This window comes from Rutilus rutilus (assembly GCF_951802725.1).
Source record: "Rutilus rutilus genome assembly, chromosome: 7".
Classification (NCBI taxonomy): Eukaryota; Metazoa; Chordata; class Actinopteri; order Cypriniformes; family Leuciscidae; genus Rutilus; species Rutilus rutilus.
Window position 1 is genome coordinate 33,493,718 of NC_140221.1, and position 16,397 is coordinate 33,510,114.

At 37.7% G+C, this 16,397-nt stretch overlaps 1 protein-coding gene across 50 annotated transcripts in view; it reads left to right on the forward strand.

Annotated features, from left to right (window-relative positions):
• Positions 1-16,397, forward strand: part of arvcfb (ARVCF delta catenin family member b) — a 206,360-nt gene that overhangs the window by 189,606 nt on the left and 357 nt on the right. For 12 of the 50 annotated variants that reach the window (XM_084412992.1, XM_084412979.1, XM_084412981.1 and 9 more), the window contains 7 exons: positions 4,517-4,644; positions 5,898-6,048; positions 7,066-7,258; positions 9,043-9,154; positions 9,672-9,759; positions 11,791-11,882; positions 14,190-14,302. In XM_084412992.1, coding sequence (XP_084269118.1) covers positions 4,517-4,644; positions 5,898-6,048; positions 7,066-7,258; positions 9,043-9,154; positions 9,672-9,759; positions 11,791-11,882; positions 14,190-14,291 — 866 coding nt within the window. In that variant the 3' untranslated portion in view covers positions 14,292-14,302. Of the gene's footprint in view, positions 1-4,516; positions 4,645-5,897; positions 6,049-7,065; positions 7,259-9,042; positions 9,155-9,671; positions 9,760-9,903; positions 9,937-11,135; positions 11,190-11,790; positions 11,883-14,189; positions 14,303-16,397 lie in introns of all 50 variants that reach the window. The other 38 variants (XM_084412954.1, XM_084412943.1, XM_084412965.1 and 35 more) reach the window with 7 other exon arrangements.

The window sequence follows — 16,397 nt, forward strand, 5'->3', positions numbered from 1 at the left end:
AGAAGCCACTTTTAGGAATCAACCAGACCATTTTAAGAGCTGGCCAAAGGCTCTCAACCTATAAAGAAGCATTTCCAGAGGAAATCAAATATTTGACAGGCTTGTCCATTCAGTTCCAGTGGCCTGTGGAGGGATGAGGGGTTCAGAATGAAAAAGAAAAGAAAGGTGCTTTGTTGGTGCATCCTATTCCCTGCAGACTACCCTACTTCCTGTCTCCACGGGCAGCCCGTATGAGCACGGATGCTGTGATGTTGACTGCAAGCCATTACCACCTTCCTTTTGGTGCTGTCTGTTGGCATTTGAAGTTCCTACCACTTTGTTGATTCAATAAGCCATCACATAAAGCGTAAGTGTGGAGTCTGTTCCAAAGGTAGACTGTCATTCAGGCCTGCTTGCTGTTGAATGGACATCATTTTCCCTCTGGAGATGCATCAGGGGAGAATCCTTTCTTTCTTTCTCATCATCTGCATTCACAAATTCAAGTATACACCTTCTTTCTTTCTTTTTTACCGAAAATACCAATATACTATATCTGGTACAGTATATCCGAGAAGACCAATTTTGTATCTCTCACAACAGCTAAAGGCTGAGCAACATTCTTGCATTTTTGGTTTATTTATTGTCTCCTTTATTTAATGATGTGGTGAATACCTCTTTTATGTCCACTCTAAGGTTATTAATGTATATATTATTTAATTTAATGTTCCATCCTTCCATTCTCCATACTGCTTATCCTCTCATGGGTTAGGGTTGTTTCTTGGTGTCACTCACTAATTATAATTGACCATTATTGACCCAGATTATCATTGCAAAAGCAAGAGTGTTTCTCTCTGAATCATGCTCATGATCCCTTTCCTCTTTCCCTTGGGATTGCAAATTACATACGTAATAAGGCACCAGGGTGACATGTGGATGTTTCTTTTATCCGTTTGTGAAGCGTTTATTTTATGTGTATAGTGGCTTGGACGTTTATGTGTATGACAGCTCATTCAATGTATACAACATTAAAGCACGGTTCTCACTTTGTTCAAAGAAGTAGACGTTGGATCCTGACAAGATTCAATGATATTTGCAGAGCTGAGATATTTTATCTCCTGCTGTTTTGATCTCTCTCTCTCTGAAGGAGGAACGTTTTTTCCAACTAATCCCTAATCACAGCTTAAAGTGTGCTGTTTCGTAACTACTACTCAGAGGCAAATCCAGCCTCCAAGAATTGTGCGAGGAGGGGAAAGTGGACAGACTCCCGGATATCAAAGGGCTGTCATGGGTATGACATGAACTTTGCGGTATGGTTTAACACAGACACCAGTCATACACAGAGAACAATCTCCATTTGCAGTGATAAATCTGTTAGCCATTTCCCCACAAGACAAATCTGATTAAATTAGCTGATTTTGTGTTTATTGACTGGCTTGGGTTAAAGCTAAACTAGCAGGCAATCATCGTTCCACAATATGAAGCATTTAGGTTTTTCGATGTTAACTCAATTTTGACAGAGATTAGGGAATGCAATTGTTGTCAGAGAGAGTATACAGCTCTGTATCTGAATGACTGTGACTTATGACTTTGTGTTAAAAGGCATAAGACTGATGTAAACACATGCCTGAGCTAATCCATACTGTACATACTCTCTCTGGCTTCTCTGCTGTCTTTTTGCTTAGTAACTCACTCCAGAGGAATTTTAAAGCAGTGGGGAGGAGAAAAACTTAAAATAGCCTTAAATGGTAATTGAGGTTGTGAATGTGTGGAAACTACACACACAAAAAAAAAGCTGAGGACAGTTATTTCGCTCAAACCCATCAGTCAGACAGAAATAAAAATGTATAGTGAGCAGCCCACATCCTGCAGGCCACTCTTCCCTCTCTAAATTATAGGTGTTAGGTGCACATTTAGAAAGTGCAGATGGGCCAGGCAGTGACTGAGCTTTTATAATGCAGTTATACACCAGCAAACATGCATTAGTATGTCAGCTCTTCCATCTTTTTCTGCTCTCCACCACAGTGCATACTTGAGCATACATATTTCAGAAGTGTTACTGAGTTACACCACATTGCTATTTTGCTGCCTTTGTATGAATATCATTATTCAGGTTTCTTTGAACTTCTCCAGACTCCTCTATCTTGACGTGGCAGTGAAAATGAAGACTGCCTGTTGAACCACCACACATCTGTCATGCTTGCCCAGGCCAAGTCATGGAGAGAGTTCATGTGCACTTTATGACGAGCATTACACCAAGACTGTGCATGATGGATGTGCGGTGGCTGCACAGTTGAAAATTTAAACTAAATGGTTATTCTCAGACCCAGACATAGAACTAAAATGTTGAAACTTTCAGTGGGTATTTATTAATATCAAAGGGATAGTTCACCCCAAAATTAAAATTGTTGTTATTTATTCACCCTTGGGTTGTTCCAAACCTGTACGACTAGATTTCTTCTGTGGAACACAAAAGAAGATACTTTGTACGATTTCTCAGTGTTTATTTTTTCCATACAGTGAAACTCAGTAGGGTCCAATGCTGTTTTGGATGTTTTTTGGGTTTTTTTTGGGGGGCTGCATTGTCTGGACAAAAACATTTGAAACATTCTTCAAAAAATCTTTGTCTCTGTTCCACAGAAGCAATACAGACATAACGGTTTGTAACAAAGTGATGGTGAGCAAATCAGGGTTTCTGCTGGTCTTACAAATATCTTAAAAAGTCTTATTGACCCTTAAACAAATTAAGGCCTTAAATCAGAGCAGAAAGTCTTATTCATAACGTCATGGCATTAAATGTTGCATGCATTGCAAAAAAATGTATGTCTTCCTCAGTATTCTTGTCCTATTTTCCAATACAAATATCTAAACATCAATTTTGTATCTCCAGTAAATGCATATTTCTTTAAGAATCTTTTGTCATTTGCACTGGGAAACAAGACAACTAAACTGAGGAAGCAGTGTGAATTTGTAAAAAGTAATGGATATCTGTTAGAAGTTGTATTTTCAAACTCTGATGTGTTGTTAATACAACTCATTGGCCTGGTTTCACAGACAAGACTTAGATGAAGCCAGGATTAGGCCTTAGTTCAATTAGGACATTTAAGTAGCTTTTATAAATTTGCCTTAGAAATCAAGAAAAATATTTTGGCACTGACATATTTTAAGATATTTCAGTACAAGTTGCTTTCAGTTAAAACAGCTCAAACATGCATTATAGTCTGGGCTTAAACCTTGTTGTGAAACCGGGCAATTGTGTTTCTCCCTAGACATTTACATTTAGAGAACATACTGACATATTACATTTTCTTTACTTGGTCTTCAAATTAAATAAAATACCTTTTAAGCCTTGCATTTACTTCATAAAACTCGCAGAATCCGTGAATGATGACAGACTTTTAATTATTGGATTCAAATTTAAGAGTCTTTAAGAAGTAAAAGGGTCTTTATCACAATGTGTACATAAATGATTTTAGGATGTGTTGAATATAATATAATAGAGCTCTTCAGATATATTTTGTTGTTGACATCATAGGTAGTGTATCTCCTCAAACTGTATTTTAGTTCAAATTCATCTGACACTGTGTAGAAGTGTCAAATTAGATAGATGCTGCCATGGACAGGTTATGTGACGACGTCCTCATCCACACACACACACACACAAAAATTGCTAATAAAATAAATTATTTGTGTATATATACATACACATATATATATATATATATATATATAATTTTTTTTTTTTTTTTTTTTTACAGTAAACAATTGTGGTACTGTTTTTAGTCACCACTTAGCATGTCCAATGTGAAACCTGGTCCTGAAGCGAAACCACTGGAATATACAAGAGGAAAAACTTTCTCTAGTTCTCTATATACATTTGTGTTTGTTAGATGAGTAAATCTTGTATTGCAATACTCACAAGTGTGGCTTATGAAAAGGAACACACACACACACACAGGAACGGTCACATCCCGGGAGTAGCATACAGTGATTCGTAGGTCCGCCGGCATCATTTAGCATTTAGACAGGAGGAACCTAATTATCCACTCCCTACTATCTCTGCAAATGTCTCCAACCTAACTGGGTATTCTCAAAATGTCCAACAAAATTGTGTTGGAGGAACTGACCCTGAATCAGCAAGAAGGAGCTTCTTCTTTTGGGTTTTTGACCTCAAGTCATTTTTTAATGAAAGACTCCCTGATTACATTGCCTTACACTGGGGTGCTGCTACCAAGAAGCCAAGCGTCCATCAGGCTATTGGCTTTTTTAGGCAGTTTGTCTATTGAATTGCTCAATGTATCTGTGAAAGTGGAGTGACTTTGATTTTCCGTCTCTGTATATTTGTCGTGATAATCATGCGTTTGTCCTACCCTGCTATTTTGTCCACTTTTCATTTCGCCAGGTGCATCACAACACTGGCTGAAGGAAATGTAATCAATTTTTGCCACCCCATAGCTAATCTGTGTGTCTCTTCTGTTCAACTGTTTACACCAGTGTTTTATCTGTAATTCTGTCTTGTGTCTGTCGTGTACGTGTGCAGGTTTTGAGTTACTGTATCAGCCGGAGGTGGTCCGACTCTACCTGTCTCTGCTGACAGAAAGCCAGAACTATAACACGCTAGAAGCAGCGGCCGGGGCTCTACAGAACCTCAGCGCTGGACAGTGGACAGTGAGTGTCTTCTCATAATCTTCATGTATATAACAAATTTTGAAATACCAGGGATTGGAAACTGATTCTTATTTAGATCCATAAAAAAACAAAAAAAACAATACCCAATTGAATTATTTTCATGATATTCAGTTCCATTAGAGACTCTGGTTAGTATATTCTTATGCTTATACAGATGGAAAATCATAATGAAACATAGAAATAGAATATACAATAAAAGAATCAGAGCTGTTGTCATGATGACATCATGCATCTTATTTTCTGTAATCTTTGCATGTGAGTCTTTTGAGAACCTTTGAAAATATAATTATTTATTCAGATTTAAATATACCTTTTTGTGGTATACACTGGATTTTTGGGGTTGGTACGATTTTTGTCCTGAAATCTGATATTGTCTCAATTTTCTCTGTTGACAACAGTCTTCTGCAAATCCATAAACCTTCATTTGGGATGTTTTGTTTCTGTCTGCTTGAAATGAACCTTGAACACATTTCCTAATCAATACCTAATTACAAGTATGATGTGTCTGTACCACAGTGTCATGTGTGGTGCTCTGTTCTCTCTTGTGGCAGAAGTCAAGAGGAAATGCCCCTAATAAACACGTCCCCCTACACCTAATGCAAGAGTAAATCCCATTAAACTGCATTGCCATGACCCTGCTTCCTTCTCCATTTTGGACCTGAATTGCAGCCATGCATAAGCTCACAGCTTTTCTGTGTGGTTACTCCGCTTCAAACCTGCCTCATCTCTATGCCTGGTGACACACGGATGCTTATGAACCCAGAGTCCCAAGCGCATCACAAACCCCTGCTGTAAGGAGACAGACATGTCACATCTGTAGTCTATAAGAGGATTTGAGAGCTTTTATTTATTAATTTATTCTTTTCCCTACTTTTCTTGCAAATGTGTTTCTAGGCTCACTACCATCTCCTAGTGGCCATGGTGTGGTTTTGCAACAACTTGGGGCACTGGTTGAGAAATAGAGATTTCTTGTGCCACATAAAGGTTTTGTGATTCATGGGGTTGGAGTGAAAAATGCACAATAGTCTAGCAGGGACAAATGTCTATTTACTGGATTGCAGTTTCCCAGAATAGAGAGCTTTTTCTTGCGCACATACTCAAACAGACATATTCCTGTTATGAAAGATTTGCAGAGTTGCTTGTCTGGCTTGAGCATAAGTTGACCTGACTTAATGAAATGAGTGCTGTGGAAAAATGTCTGATCAGAATGTATGATCCTCTCATTTCTACAGTGGTCAAACTATATCCGGGCGACAGTGCGTAAGGAGAAGGGGCTGCCAATCCTCGTGGAGCTCTTGCGCTCAGACTCAGACAAGGTGGTGCGAGCTGTGGCCATCGCTCTGAGGAACCTGTCCATCGACCGCCGCAACAAAGACCTGATAGGCAAGAGCAGCATTTCTTGATCATTTCTACCTATTGTGTAAAACATATACTTACATAATACTTGCCATCAGATTTTTTTTCTAATTAATAAATAGTACTTTAGAAAAAAAAAAATTCAAATCATGTACACAAATCACAGTAGCCCGATAAAAGCTGTTTTATTTTATATGGTGCCAGGACCTTTATGAGTCTGACATGTTGAGATCACATGACCAGCTTAATAGCACTTGATCTCTATAACCCCTCTTATATTAGCCAGCCACCTACACTACCTTTCAAATGTTTGTGGTCAGAAAGATTTTTAAATGCTTTGAAGGACCAATGCTGCATTTATTTGATCAAAATGCAGTAAAAACCGTAATATTGTGAAATATTATTACAATTTAAAATAACTGTCAATTTTTTTATATTTTAAAATGTAATTTATTCCTGTGATGGCAAAGTTTCACATGATCCTTCAGAAATCATTGCTGCTCAAGAAACATTTCTTATCATCAATGTTGAAAACCGTTGTGTTATTTTTGTAGAAACTGATATTATTTTCAGGATTCTTTGATAAACCGATATTTCAAAAGAACAGCATTTATTTGAAATGTATATATTTTTTGTAACAATGTAAAAGTTTTTACTGTTGCTCAATTTAATGCATCTTTGTGGAATAAAAGTATTAACTTCTTTTAAAAAAAAAAGACTTACTGCCCCCAAGCTTTTGAATCATTAGTGTAGCTTGAAAAATAAATGAATCATGGCTAAATGTGAGTAGTATTTGTACAACAAAATTGGTCAAACAAAAAATGTAATAAAAAAATAAACTGTTACTCTGTGCTCTTAAATTATTTCATTAGATTTTTACCCAGAAGGCACCAGTTAATGTTAATGAACCTGATATGTAGAAGATTATGAATACAAATCAGTGTTTACGTTGTGGCACAATTGTATTCTGCTTCTGGGTTTCTGCAACTTGTTTTGCTCTTTTCCAGAGCTGAATCTATCATTCTTTTGTACTATCATCCTCAGGGAGTTACGCCATGAGGGACTTGGTCAGCAACCTGCCCAGCGGACAGCAGCGGCCAGCCAAGAACTTGGAGGAGGACACAGTGGTGGCCATCCTCAACACCATCCATGAAATCATCACTGACAGCTCTGAGAACGCCCGCTCTCTCATTACTGCGCAAGCAATCGACAAACTTGTGGCCATCAACAGGACCAGGTAGGAAGTGAATGGAGCACTGACCATGACACAGTATGGTTTCTTTTTTATTACATAAAGGGCCCTATCTTGCACCCAGCGCAATTGACTTTGTACACCGACGCATGTATCATTCCTATTTTGCACCCGACGCACAACGGACTTTTCCCTCCACAGGCGCACGTCGGTAAATTAGGGAATGAACTTGCGCTCCCGGGGGCGGTTCAGCGAAAAGAAGAGGTGTGTTCCGGCACAAATGTTCCCTGGTGCTATTTTGCAGTTTCAGAAAACAATTCCTCCACAGAACGGGAAAAACCTAGTCTAAAGTCAGTGGCGCTTTATTCAGATGCTATTTTAAGGGCGCATGCTTAGCCATAATGTAGCGTGTGCACAACGCGCATACACTTTGCTTCTCTCATCTACACAGACGCAGCAGTTGCCATTTTTGCAAACCATACATAATTACAAGGAAAAATATTCCACACAAGGGAAATCATTGTGGTGTCCATGAAGATGTGAAAAAATAGGCATAAATCTAGCTTACACATTTACCCAAATTATTATACGCCTGTTTAACCGAAGCTAATTTTGGTGGGTTTCTCCCATCCCCATACAATGTCACTTCTCTGTCTTTTACGGCCCTGACGAGAACGTTGGTCTCCTCGGCTGTGAACCGCTCCTGGCGTGCGCCTGGCAAATCCGCCGTTATAATAGCAAACCGCCATGGAACAAGCGCGCCTGCTTTTAAAGGGAATGTGAGATGACGCTCTGATTGGTTTATTTCACGTTACGCCCAAACCACACCTATGAGTAATGTAGTTACTTCAGACCAACCCATTATCGATTTGCGTCGAGCGCAAAAGTAATTTATCCCGAGATCCACCCACAAAGTTACTTGCGTTTCGCGTTTGATACTTGCGTTTCAGATCGTTAAAATAGGGCCCTTAAGCTATATTCACACTGTAAACTCCATTCTGATTTCTGCTTAAGTTATTTTTGAGATAAAAATAAGAGTATATTTAATAAGAATATAAAAAGAGTAAGAGCTTAAGAGTATAAAATGTTACGAAAAAGCGTTAACATTTTAAACATGCTTTCTGTGTTGTAATTTATATATCAAGCCAACTATCTACAGTACATCCTCTTCAAGCAACTATGACTTCTTAAGGCTCACTTAGTGATGTGTGTACACCAACAACAGGTTTTTGATCTGTGCAAACATCTTCCATTAGTTTGGGTCCTCCTCAACTCGCAGAGAAAAACAGCAACAAGAGTTGCTGCTCTTTGAAGTGTCTTATTTTTATCACCACACATGTCATCTTTAATATATGCATGTGAAAAACTGAATATTAAGTGGCGTAGTGCTGTAGATATCAAAAGCAGCAAGAACAGAGAGTAAGCCATATGTTAAACAAACCTCCTCCTTCCTTTCCACATGTGACCTCATTTAAAACTCCACACATCATTTATACTGTGATTTACCCAAAACTAAATATTGATTGTGAGAGATTAACTTTTTAAAGAGTACATGCTTGACTGGAGAAGTGGCTACACGGCTTCTATCCTTCTCTTTCTGACTCTGGAGATGCGGCTTTGAAGTCGGAGGCTCCTGGTAATTAAGTGAGGATCACAGGAAAAGCTAATGAAGTGAAAAGAGAGAAATCTGTGGCCACAGGGGTTGGAGATTGGTGCCGTAGTGACTTCACGATGCTGGAAGGGGAATAGATGACTTTGAATTTGAGAGTTATTCCAATGGGCTCTGGCTTCCTCATAACTATCTTTCCCTGCATGTTTATGCATTGCAGCCAGTCAGCAAGGGAGACCAAAGCTGCTTCCCATGTACTACAGACGGTTTGGAGCTATAAGGAGCTGAGAAATGGCCTGACCAAGGATGGCTGGAATAAAACGCACTTCCAGGTAGAGCGGAGCAAAGCCACACACAAACACTCTGATTTCTCACTTAAGTATTGAAGAGTAAATCAAATGAATAAATGTCCGGTTTGCATTTCACTCCAAAATCTAAAGAAAAAACTGTAATAAATGAATGAAAAAATACTTTTATATATATTATATTTTTTTAAAATATCAAGTATACTTCATATATATTGTATTTTACAAATCTACTTAAATTCTATTGTATGAATGCACTAATTTTAATGTCTCGTACATAAGTACTTTTGTTGTTGTTTTTGCATGAGAATTTGAGATAAAATGTGCTTTAGTTTTGTGCCTAGTTGCCAGGAAAATGATTTCATAATGTAATTTTTTTATTTGGTTCTAATAATAGATTTCTTTTCCTTAATGCACAACGAAGTTGAACATCACATTTCTTGACAGTTTCTGCGAGATTCCTTTGCATCCCTTATCTTTATATTTTATTACTTGTTACTTTGGTCCTATATTTCTGAAACATTGTCCTCTTGATCCTTCTCAGCCGACAGCAACTGGCACCCCCAAAGGATCCAAGAGCTGCAAGCCTGGCTACGACGACACTACACTTCCCTTGATGGAGAAGAATCAAGGTTAGCGTAAGACCCCAAACAAAGACTTTACACACTATGGATAATAGCAAATCTGGCCGCTCAGGGGAGTTCTTGGAGGTTCAGGTGCACCTGAGCGAGCATATCTTCTAAACTCTACTACTTTTGTGTTTTAACATGTGGCAGAATGCTTGATCTTTCACCCCCACTGCTCAGCTGGTGAGTGCAGCTGCCGCATCTCTTGTGCTTTAATCGGTCATTTGAGCAGTTCATATGATACAGAATGATTTATGAGGATCAGACAGCAAATGAATGGGCCTCAGTATAGGAGCTCTTTATTCATTCACTCTCAAGTAAAATGATGGTAAATTACTGAGCACCATCCGTCCACCCGGGCACATCTCATTGAGAGAGGAGTTAGCATGACAGCTTTGGCTTTTTTTTCTGATTTTATTACTGCTGTTAGCATGGATGCTCATGACAGTGATGCATTTGATCACATCCATCAGTCCCTCACCATTCCCTGCTTGCCTGAATGTGGAGAATAGAGCACAACAGTGACCGCACAGCTTTTCAGCAGCCTTGGTTTTGGAAGGATTTTTCTCATTAATTTTCTCCATAACTGAAACCAGCCAGCATCCATGAACCATTACAAATGATGTTATCAAATCAGCAACAGCAATAAAATATGAAACTGTTAACTTAAGATCATTATTTGGGAGTCTATTACTAAAATATACACTACCATTCAAAACATTAGGGTCAGTAAAGAGTATCTTATGCTCACCAAAGCTGCATTTATTTGATCAAAAATACAGTAAAAACAGTAATATTATGAAATATTATTACAAATTAAAATAACTTTTCTATTTTAATATCTTTTAATATATCATTTATTCCTCTGAATTTTTAGCAGGCTTTAATCCAGTCTTCAGTCACATGATCCTTCAGAAATCATTTAATATACTGATTTGGTGCTCAAGAAACATTTATCGTTGTGCTGCTTAATATTTTTGTGGAATTTTATCCAAAAAGAAATCTTACTGGCCCCAATTGTTTTAACGGTAGTGTATACATACATACAGATAAGTTTAGTGAGAGTGTAAAGTGACTGATTTGATTGTCATTTCTATGATTTATGGAAGTGGGCAGTCACTTCTGTTTGGTCTCTTCCTGTGTCTTCTCGGATTGGTGGCTTTCACTTCAGAATTGTGTGTAGTGAAAATATTTCAGAGAATTATGTCATTAAAGTATATTTTCCACATTTAAGCCTTTTTTAAATCAGTTTCTCAATAATGCAAAGGAATGAGATCTTACTCTATATACCTTGAAAGCTACATGGAGAGATTTTCTGCTTAAATTAATTTTCTAAAAAGTGTTAGTGCCGTGAAAAATCCAGCCTGTAAAATGCTTTGCAGGCAACAGAGGGTGTAGCGGTGGGGATATGATACCTATGGACGAACTCGGTCCAGGTAAGACCATTTCGGCATGCCCTCAAAAACAAACCCTACAGACTAATGGTTTTGTGAGAATACAAAACCATAATCCCTCTTAATTTGCGATTCGTTTTAAATCGCAATTTTTCTTTTTCCCTGTAGAGTTTCATTCCAATGCTGTCTGCAAAACCCCTCTTTTAATAAGATTTGTAGTGCTGCTGTGTTTGGTGTGTATGGGCCGATGGAAATTTGAGCAGAAGCTCTATTGCTTGTTCACTACAGAGTACCACCTCTTCATTATGGTGCTGTCTCTCTGATCTTCTCCACTGAAGCAGCATCCTCTCCAAGCCTGACTGACAATTATTGGACAGAGGCTGAAGATGGGGTGCTGTTTGAGTGGCTGGAAGGAAGTCAAGAAATACACACAGCATTCATGCACACACACAAACCCGCACAGTAATCACACACATCACGCGCTCAGCTGCGAGCATGAAAACATCTGTGAACGCAGCACGTACGGGACGCTCCCAGCTGAAGGTTGAGGGATCTGTCGCTGCTTGTTTGAAGAGCCATGCTGAGGGTGCTGACACACCAATCATGATAACAGAGTTGCTCTGCTTTCTTTCCCTCTCATTAGATGGCTATTCGACGATTGACCAGCGAGACAAAGAATCCAAGTACAAAAGCAGCGACGGCTCGTCGGATCTGCAGGAGCGGGAGCCGTTAAAGGTCAGATCAGAAGTGTCAGGAGTGAGACATGTTTCTACATCTGTTTAATCTGAGAGTACACTCTGTGTGACAGTGCTGTCTGTGGTAGTGTGGTAATAACGTCTCTGTCTCGTTAGTTGCTTCAGGCACCAACACTGCCATTTTCCATAGGAAAGAGAAATGATATATTAACAGTGAATTTGTGTCGGAGCCATGGCGCAGCAGTTACTGTAACTAGACAGCATCATAGCATATGGTCTGAGGGAAAATAAGCAATTTGGTTCACCAAAACAAGCCAAAATGGTTTTCATACATTGGAACTGTGCTACAAAGGAACTATTTCTCCTCCTGTAAAACCGCAGCTGCCCATATTTATAAGTGACCTAATGAAAAAACAAGCCCTTATATAAAGTCACTTATAATAAGTGGGCATGGCAATGATGATCTTAAAGGGATACTTCACCGATTAGCATTAAGCTTTGTATCAGTAGAAACCCGGTAGTATTTTCGAATGACAATGCTTCCCTCCCTCATGTCCCCCTGAGACGAGAGATTTCTGTATTGTGATGACGCAAAAATCGTCAAGAGTTTTTTTGGCCAGAGGCTAGAGACTACAGCCAGTAGTAGGAGCTAGTTCCGCATGTTTTCAACCTGCCCATAGGGGGTGGGATCTCACGATAAAACGGCGTCTTTTCAGTTTCGAGTCAACTAGTTCGAGTCAACTGCCCTCTGTAACCGGTAGGTTGGGAGTGGCCTTGTAGGGCAGCGAAGCAAGTGCATTCTGGGAGTTGTTGTTTTTCATCCACATGAGCCAAAAATTAATTTTCTGGCTTTTCTCAGTCTAGAAGGCACCAACTTCTAAAATAATTTCACATTTCTGCTACATAAATGACCCAATTTAACAATTTAATTTAACATTCATCTTTCCAGCGGTGAAATATCCCTTTAAGGCATCATAGAAACCCCCAGCACAATTGTAGTTGCAAACGACATGCAGAAATATAAATTTAAAAAAATCGACATTAATACTGGTAAATCAGTTTCCATCATTAAAAATCAGTTTTTCAATAATGCAAATGAATGAGATTTTACTCAATAGACCTTGAAAGCTAGATGTAGAAATTCTATATTTAAATTAATATTCTAAAAGTGAGCATAGACACCCCCAGTACGATGGTAGTTACAAACAGGAGGCAAAATATGCAAAATACTAGACACAGTCAAGAGAAATGTTGATGATACTTTTTATCCAGAACTGAAGTGTCAATAAAAATGTTTACATCTAATTCTTTTTTTACATGCTGGGGTACAAAAGTCTGAGACCACATTGATATCCTGAGATTCAAAATCTAATTTAAGCTTGTGAAATGAAAAATTGTAAAGATGTTTATTAACATTTGTAAATTTGTGACATTGATCATGTGACTCTTTGGTCAGCTGTTGGTCAGGCACACATTTTCAAATCATAACAGAGAACAGGTTTGACAAACTTGAATCACAATGTCCATATCTGTATATTTGAGATAGTAAACTTGACTTCCCCTCATACAGTCTTAAATAGATAATTAAACTTCAGCTTCGTGATATTAAAGTCATTAATGTAGAGATGATTAAGAAACTGTCTGGTGCTGCTGTTTCCCCCTCTGACTGGCATCTGTAAGAGAGGTTGACTTGCATATCAAGTGCCTCTGCAACAGTAGATTGAGTTCTCTTACTCCCTCTTCACTTATATGGAGTCATCTCATATTATAGTGTTATCACAGCCCAGCGTGAGAGTGATTTGCTTTACTGTGTGTCTGCGTTTGAAAGAGGCCACACTGTGCTCATAGATGAGTGTGTTCATGGGCACACTGCATTATTGACGACTGCATTTCTGCACCATCTGTAGTCCGTCTCAGCATTGTGACTGGGCTTTGTGTCTCAACAGCTGCCTGCCGTATTTCATTGTTAGGCTTTACAAACGCTTTAATTGATGTCATGACAAATTCTGATATATGTTGCTGTGACTGTCAGAATTCTGTCAGACAATTTTTCATTGTCAGAATATTAGGCAGACAGTAAAGAGTTATTTTCCTACTAATACAATGAAGTTGCTCCCTCTAGGGGTCCTTGTTGGCACAATTTTTTTTTTATACATGAATATCACGTCGACCAAATTTGTATTGTTTTCGGAATGGTTCTTTAATCTGTTCTGCATGCTTTCTCTTCTATAATTTCTAACTGTTTATTTTCCCCTTGAGCTTCCCTGTTGCGAGGACTAACTCTGCCTTTCTCTGTGTGTTTAAACTGTTGGTTTTGCTGATTTGAACCCCTCTCCCACTGCTGCAGAATGACACAAATAGGAAACACTATATCAGGAGCAACAGGCCGACTGTCAGTCTGGTGGATGCTTGTGATGTTAAACCTCAGCCTGTTGACTCCTGGGTCTAAATGCATGCATGGTAGGTCTTATGTGTTTGATTTGGATGTTTTTTATTAGTAGGTTTGTTCTCGCTCGTTCTGTTTATGAAATAACAACCACCCTATGTTATCATTTGCTCTGTCTAACCCAGAGAAGTGCATTGGCTGACAAGTGCATGCTCAGATATAAAAAAAAATTTTTTTCTCTGTGACACTACTAGTATCATGAGGAGCGTGATTCAGAATAGAGAAAATAGGACGTTTTTTTGAGAAGTGGAGCATGAAAAAGTGTCTATTGCATGTACATTACCGTTTAAAGTTTTGGGTCGTTAAGATTTTTTTTTTTACTTTTTTCCAAACAAATAGCAAAGAAAGAGGAAACAAATTTCAAAGAACGGGACAAGGAACAATGTATATGGGTCATTGACGAATAAGGTTTTTAAAAGTGTAAAAAAATAGAATGGAGATATAACTTTGAAACCATTTTTTAGTTTACCTAGGTGTTAACAATAAGATTTTGTGGTTTGTACAATCAATTAACACTGTTTTTTGTCATTTTTTACAAGATGGAAAAAATTTGTTTAACCACTGATTTGAAAGTTAAAAACTGATTTGACATTGATGTTGAGATAGTATATAGTGTGTACCACAGAAGAAATATTAAATAAAATGATCACTGATCTCATAAATGTAATCATTTATTGGACTACTCTAAACACTCCAACATATTCAAGTAAACATTGCACAGGGAAAGGAGAAAAGGGGAAATGTAAAAAAAAAAAAGAGCCTTATCTGCTTTATATTTGTATTATTGTAGTTTCTTTAGTTATTAAAAACAATATTATTCCATTTAAATAAATTTACTATATCGGTTTTACCAAATGACCTTTTGACACTTCAAAATCTTTAAAATACCTTTATATGTAGTAAAATATAATTAAAACCTTTTGTATTCAGTAAAAGAGATCAAGTTGTACTACCTTACATACTTTGGATGTTATATTTTTGTTTTTTTATTATTATTAAGGCCTTTGGACAAAAAAATGACCCGTCACGTCATTGACCCATATATACCTATGTACATACTCATATGGGTTCTTTTGTCTTTGGGTCATCATATTTCTCACTGATTTTGTCTCGTTCTAAATCAGATATAGATAAAGTAGCACAGTAAAGATTACATTTATATGAATTCATTAGTGAGAGAGCGATTACGTATGGATTAATTCTACCTGGCAGCATCTCGCTAACAGTAGTGAAGCTGTGGGTTTTGTGGGTAGAAATATATGCTACAACTTTTCAGTTTCCAAGCTACTTTATTGATAAATCACAGAACAGTGTTGACTAGACATTTCTGCATTACTGAAAGTTTCTGTGTGTAAAGAGCACATATTCTTATGTATACCCAAGCATACACACACACATACACAAAATGGTCAACAGGTGCAACATATATTACATTCATTAGTATTTAGGTTCCGGTAAGATTCTACAGTACAAGATGTACAGATGCATTTTTTTACAGGATTCTTTGATAGAAAGTTCAAAAGAACAGTATATCTTTGAAATATAAATATTTTGTAACATTGTAAATGTCTTTACTGTCACTTTTGATTAATTTAATGCATCCTTGCTAAATAAGTGTTTGTTTTTTTTACTGACCCTAAACTTCGTTAATTCGTAGTGTATTTAATTAGTTTCCTGGTGGAAAGTAAACTTCATTGACCAAAATACACTGTGTCATACATGTTATTGTGGGCAGAGCTGCCTTCCCTGGGTTAGCTTCACCATCGTCTGTTTTTCACTCCCATGCTTGGCAAACATCTACTCATCATTCACGCATTCTTAATCCCATACTAGATCTGTCTAGCAGAAAACCATCATCAGTTCAATCCTGGCCTTTGAAACATGTAGAATTCAATCATGTCTAGAGGATCTTATTAGTTTGTCATTCATGAAAACGAATTTGAATAAAGACAAAGTTTTGTTTTAACATAATATCATATTTGCTTTTGTAACTTCAGCTACATGGTTTAGATCTGGTAAGTTATGTAGAGAAAAAAATGTCCTTAGTTTTTAACAAATCATCCATCATTCAATCAACATGCTCACTTCCATTTTGCAAACATTATCATA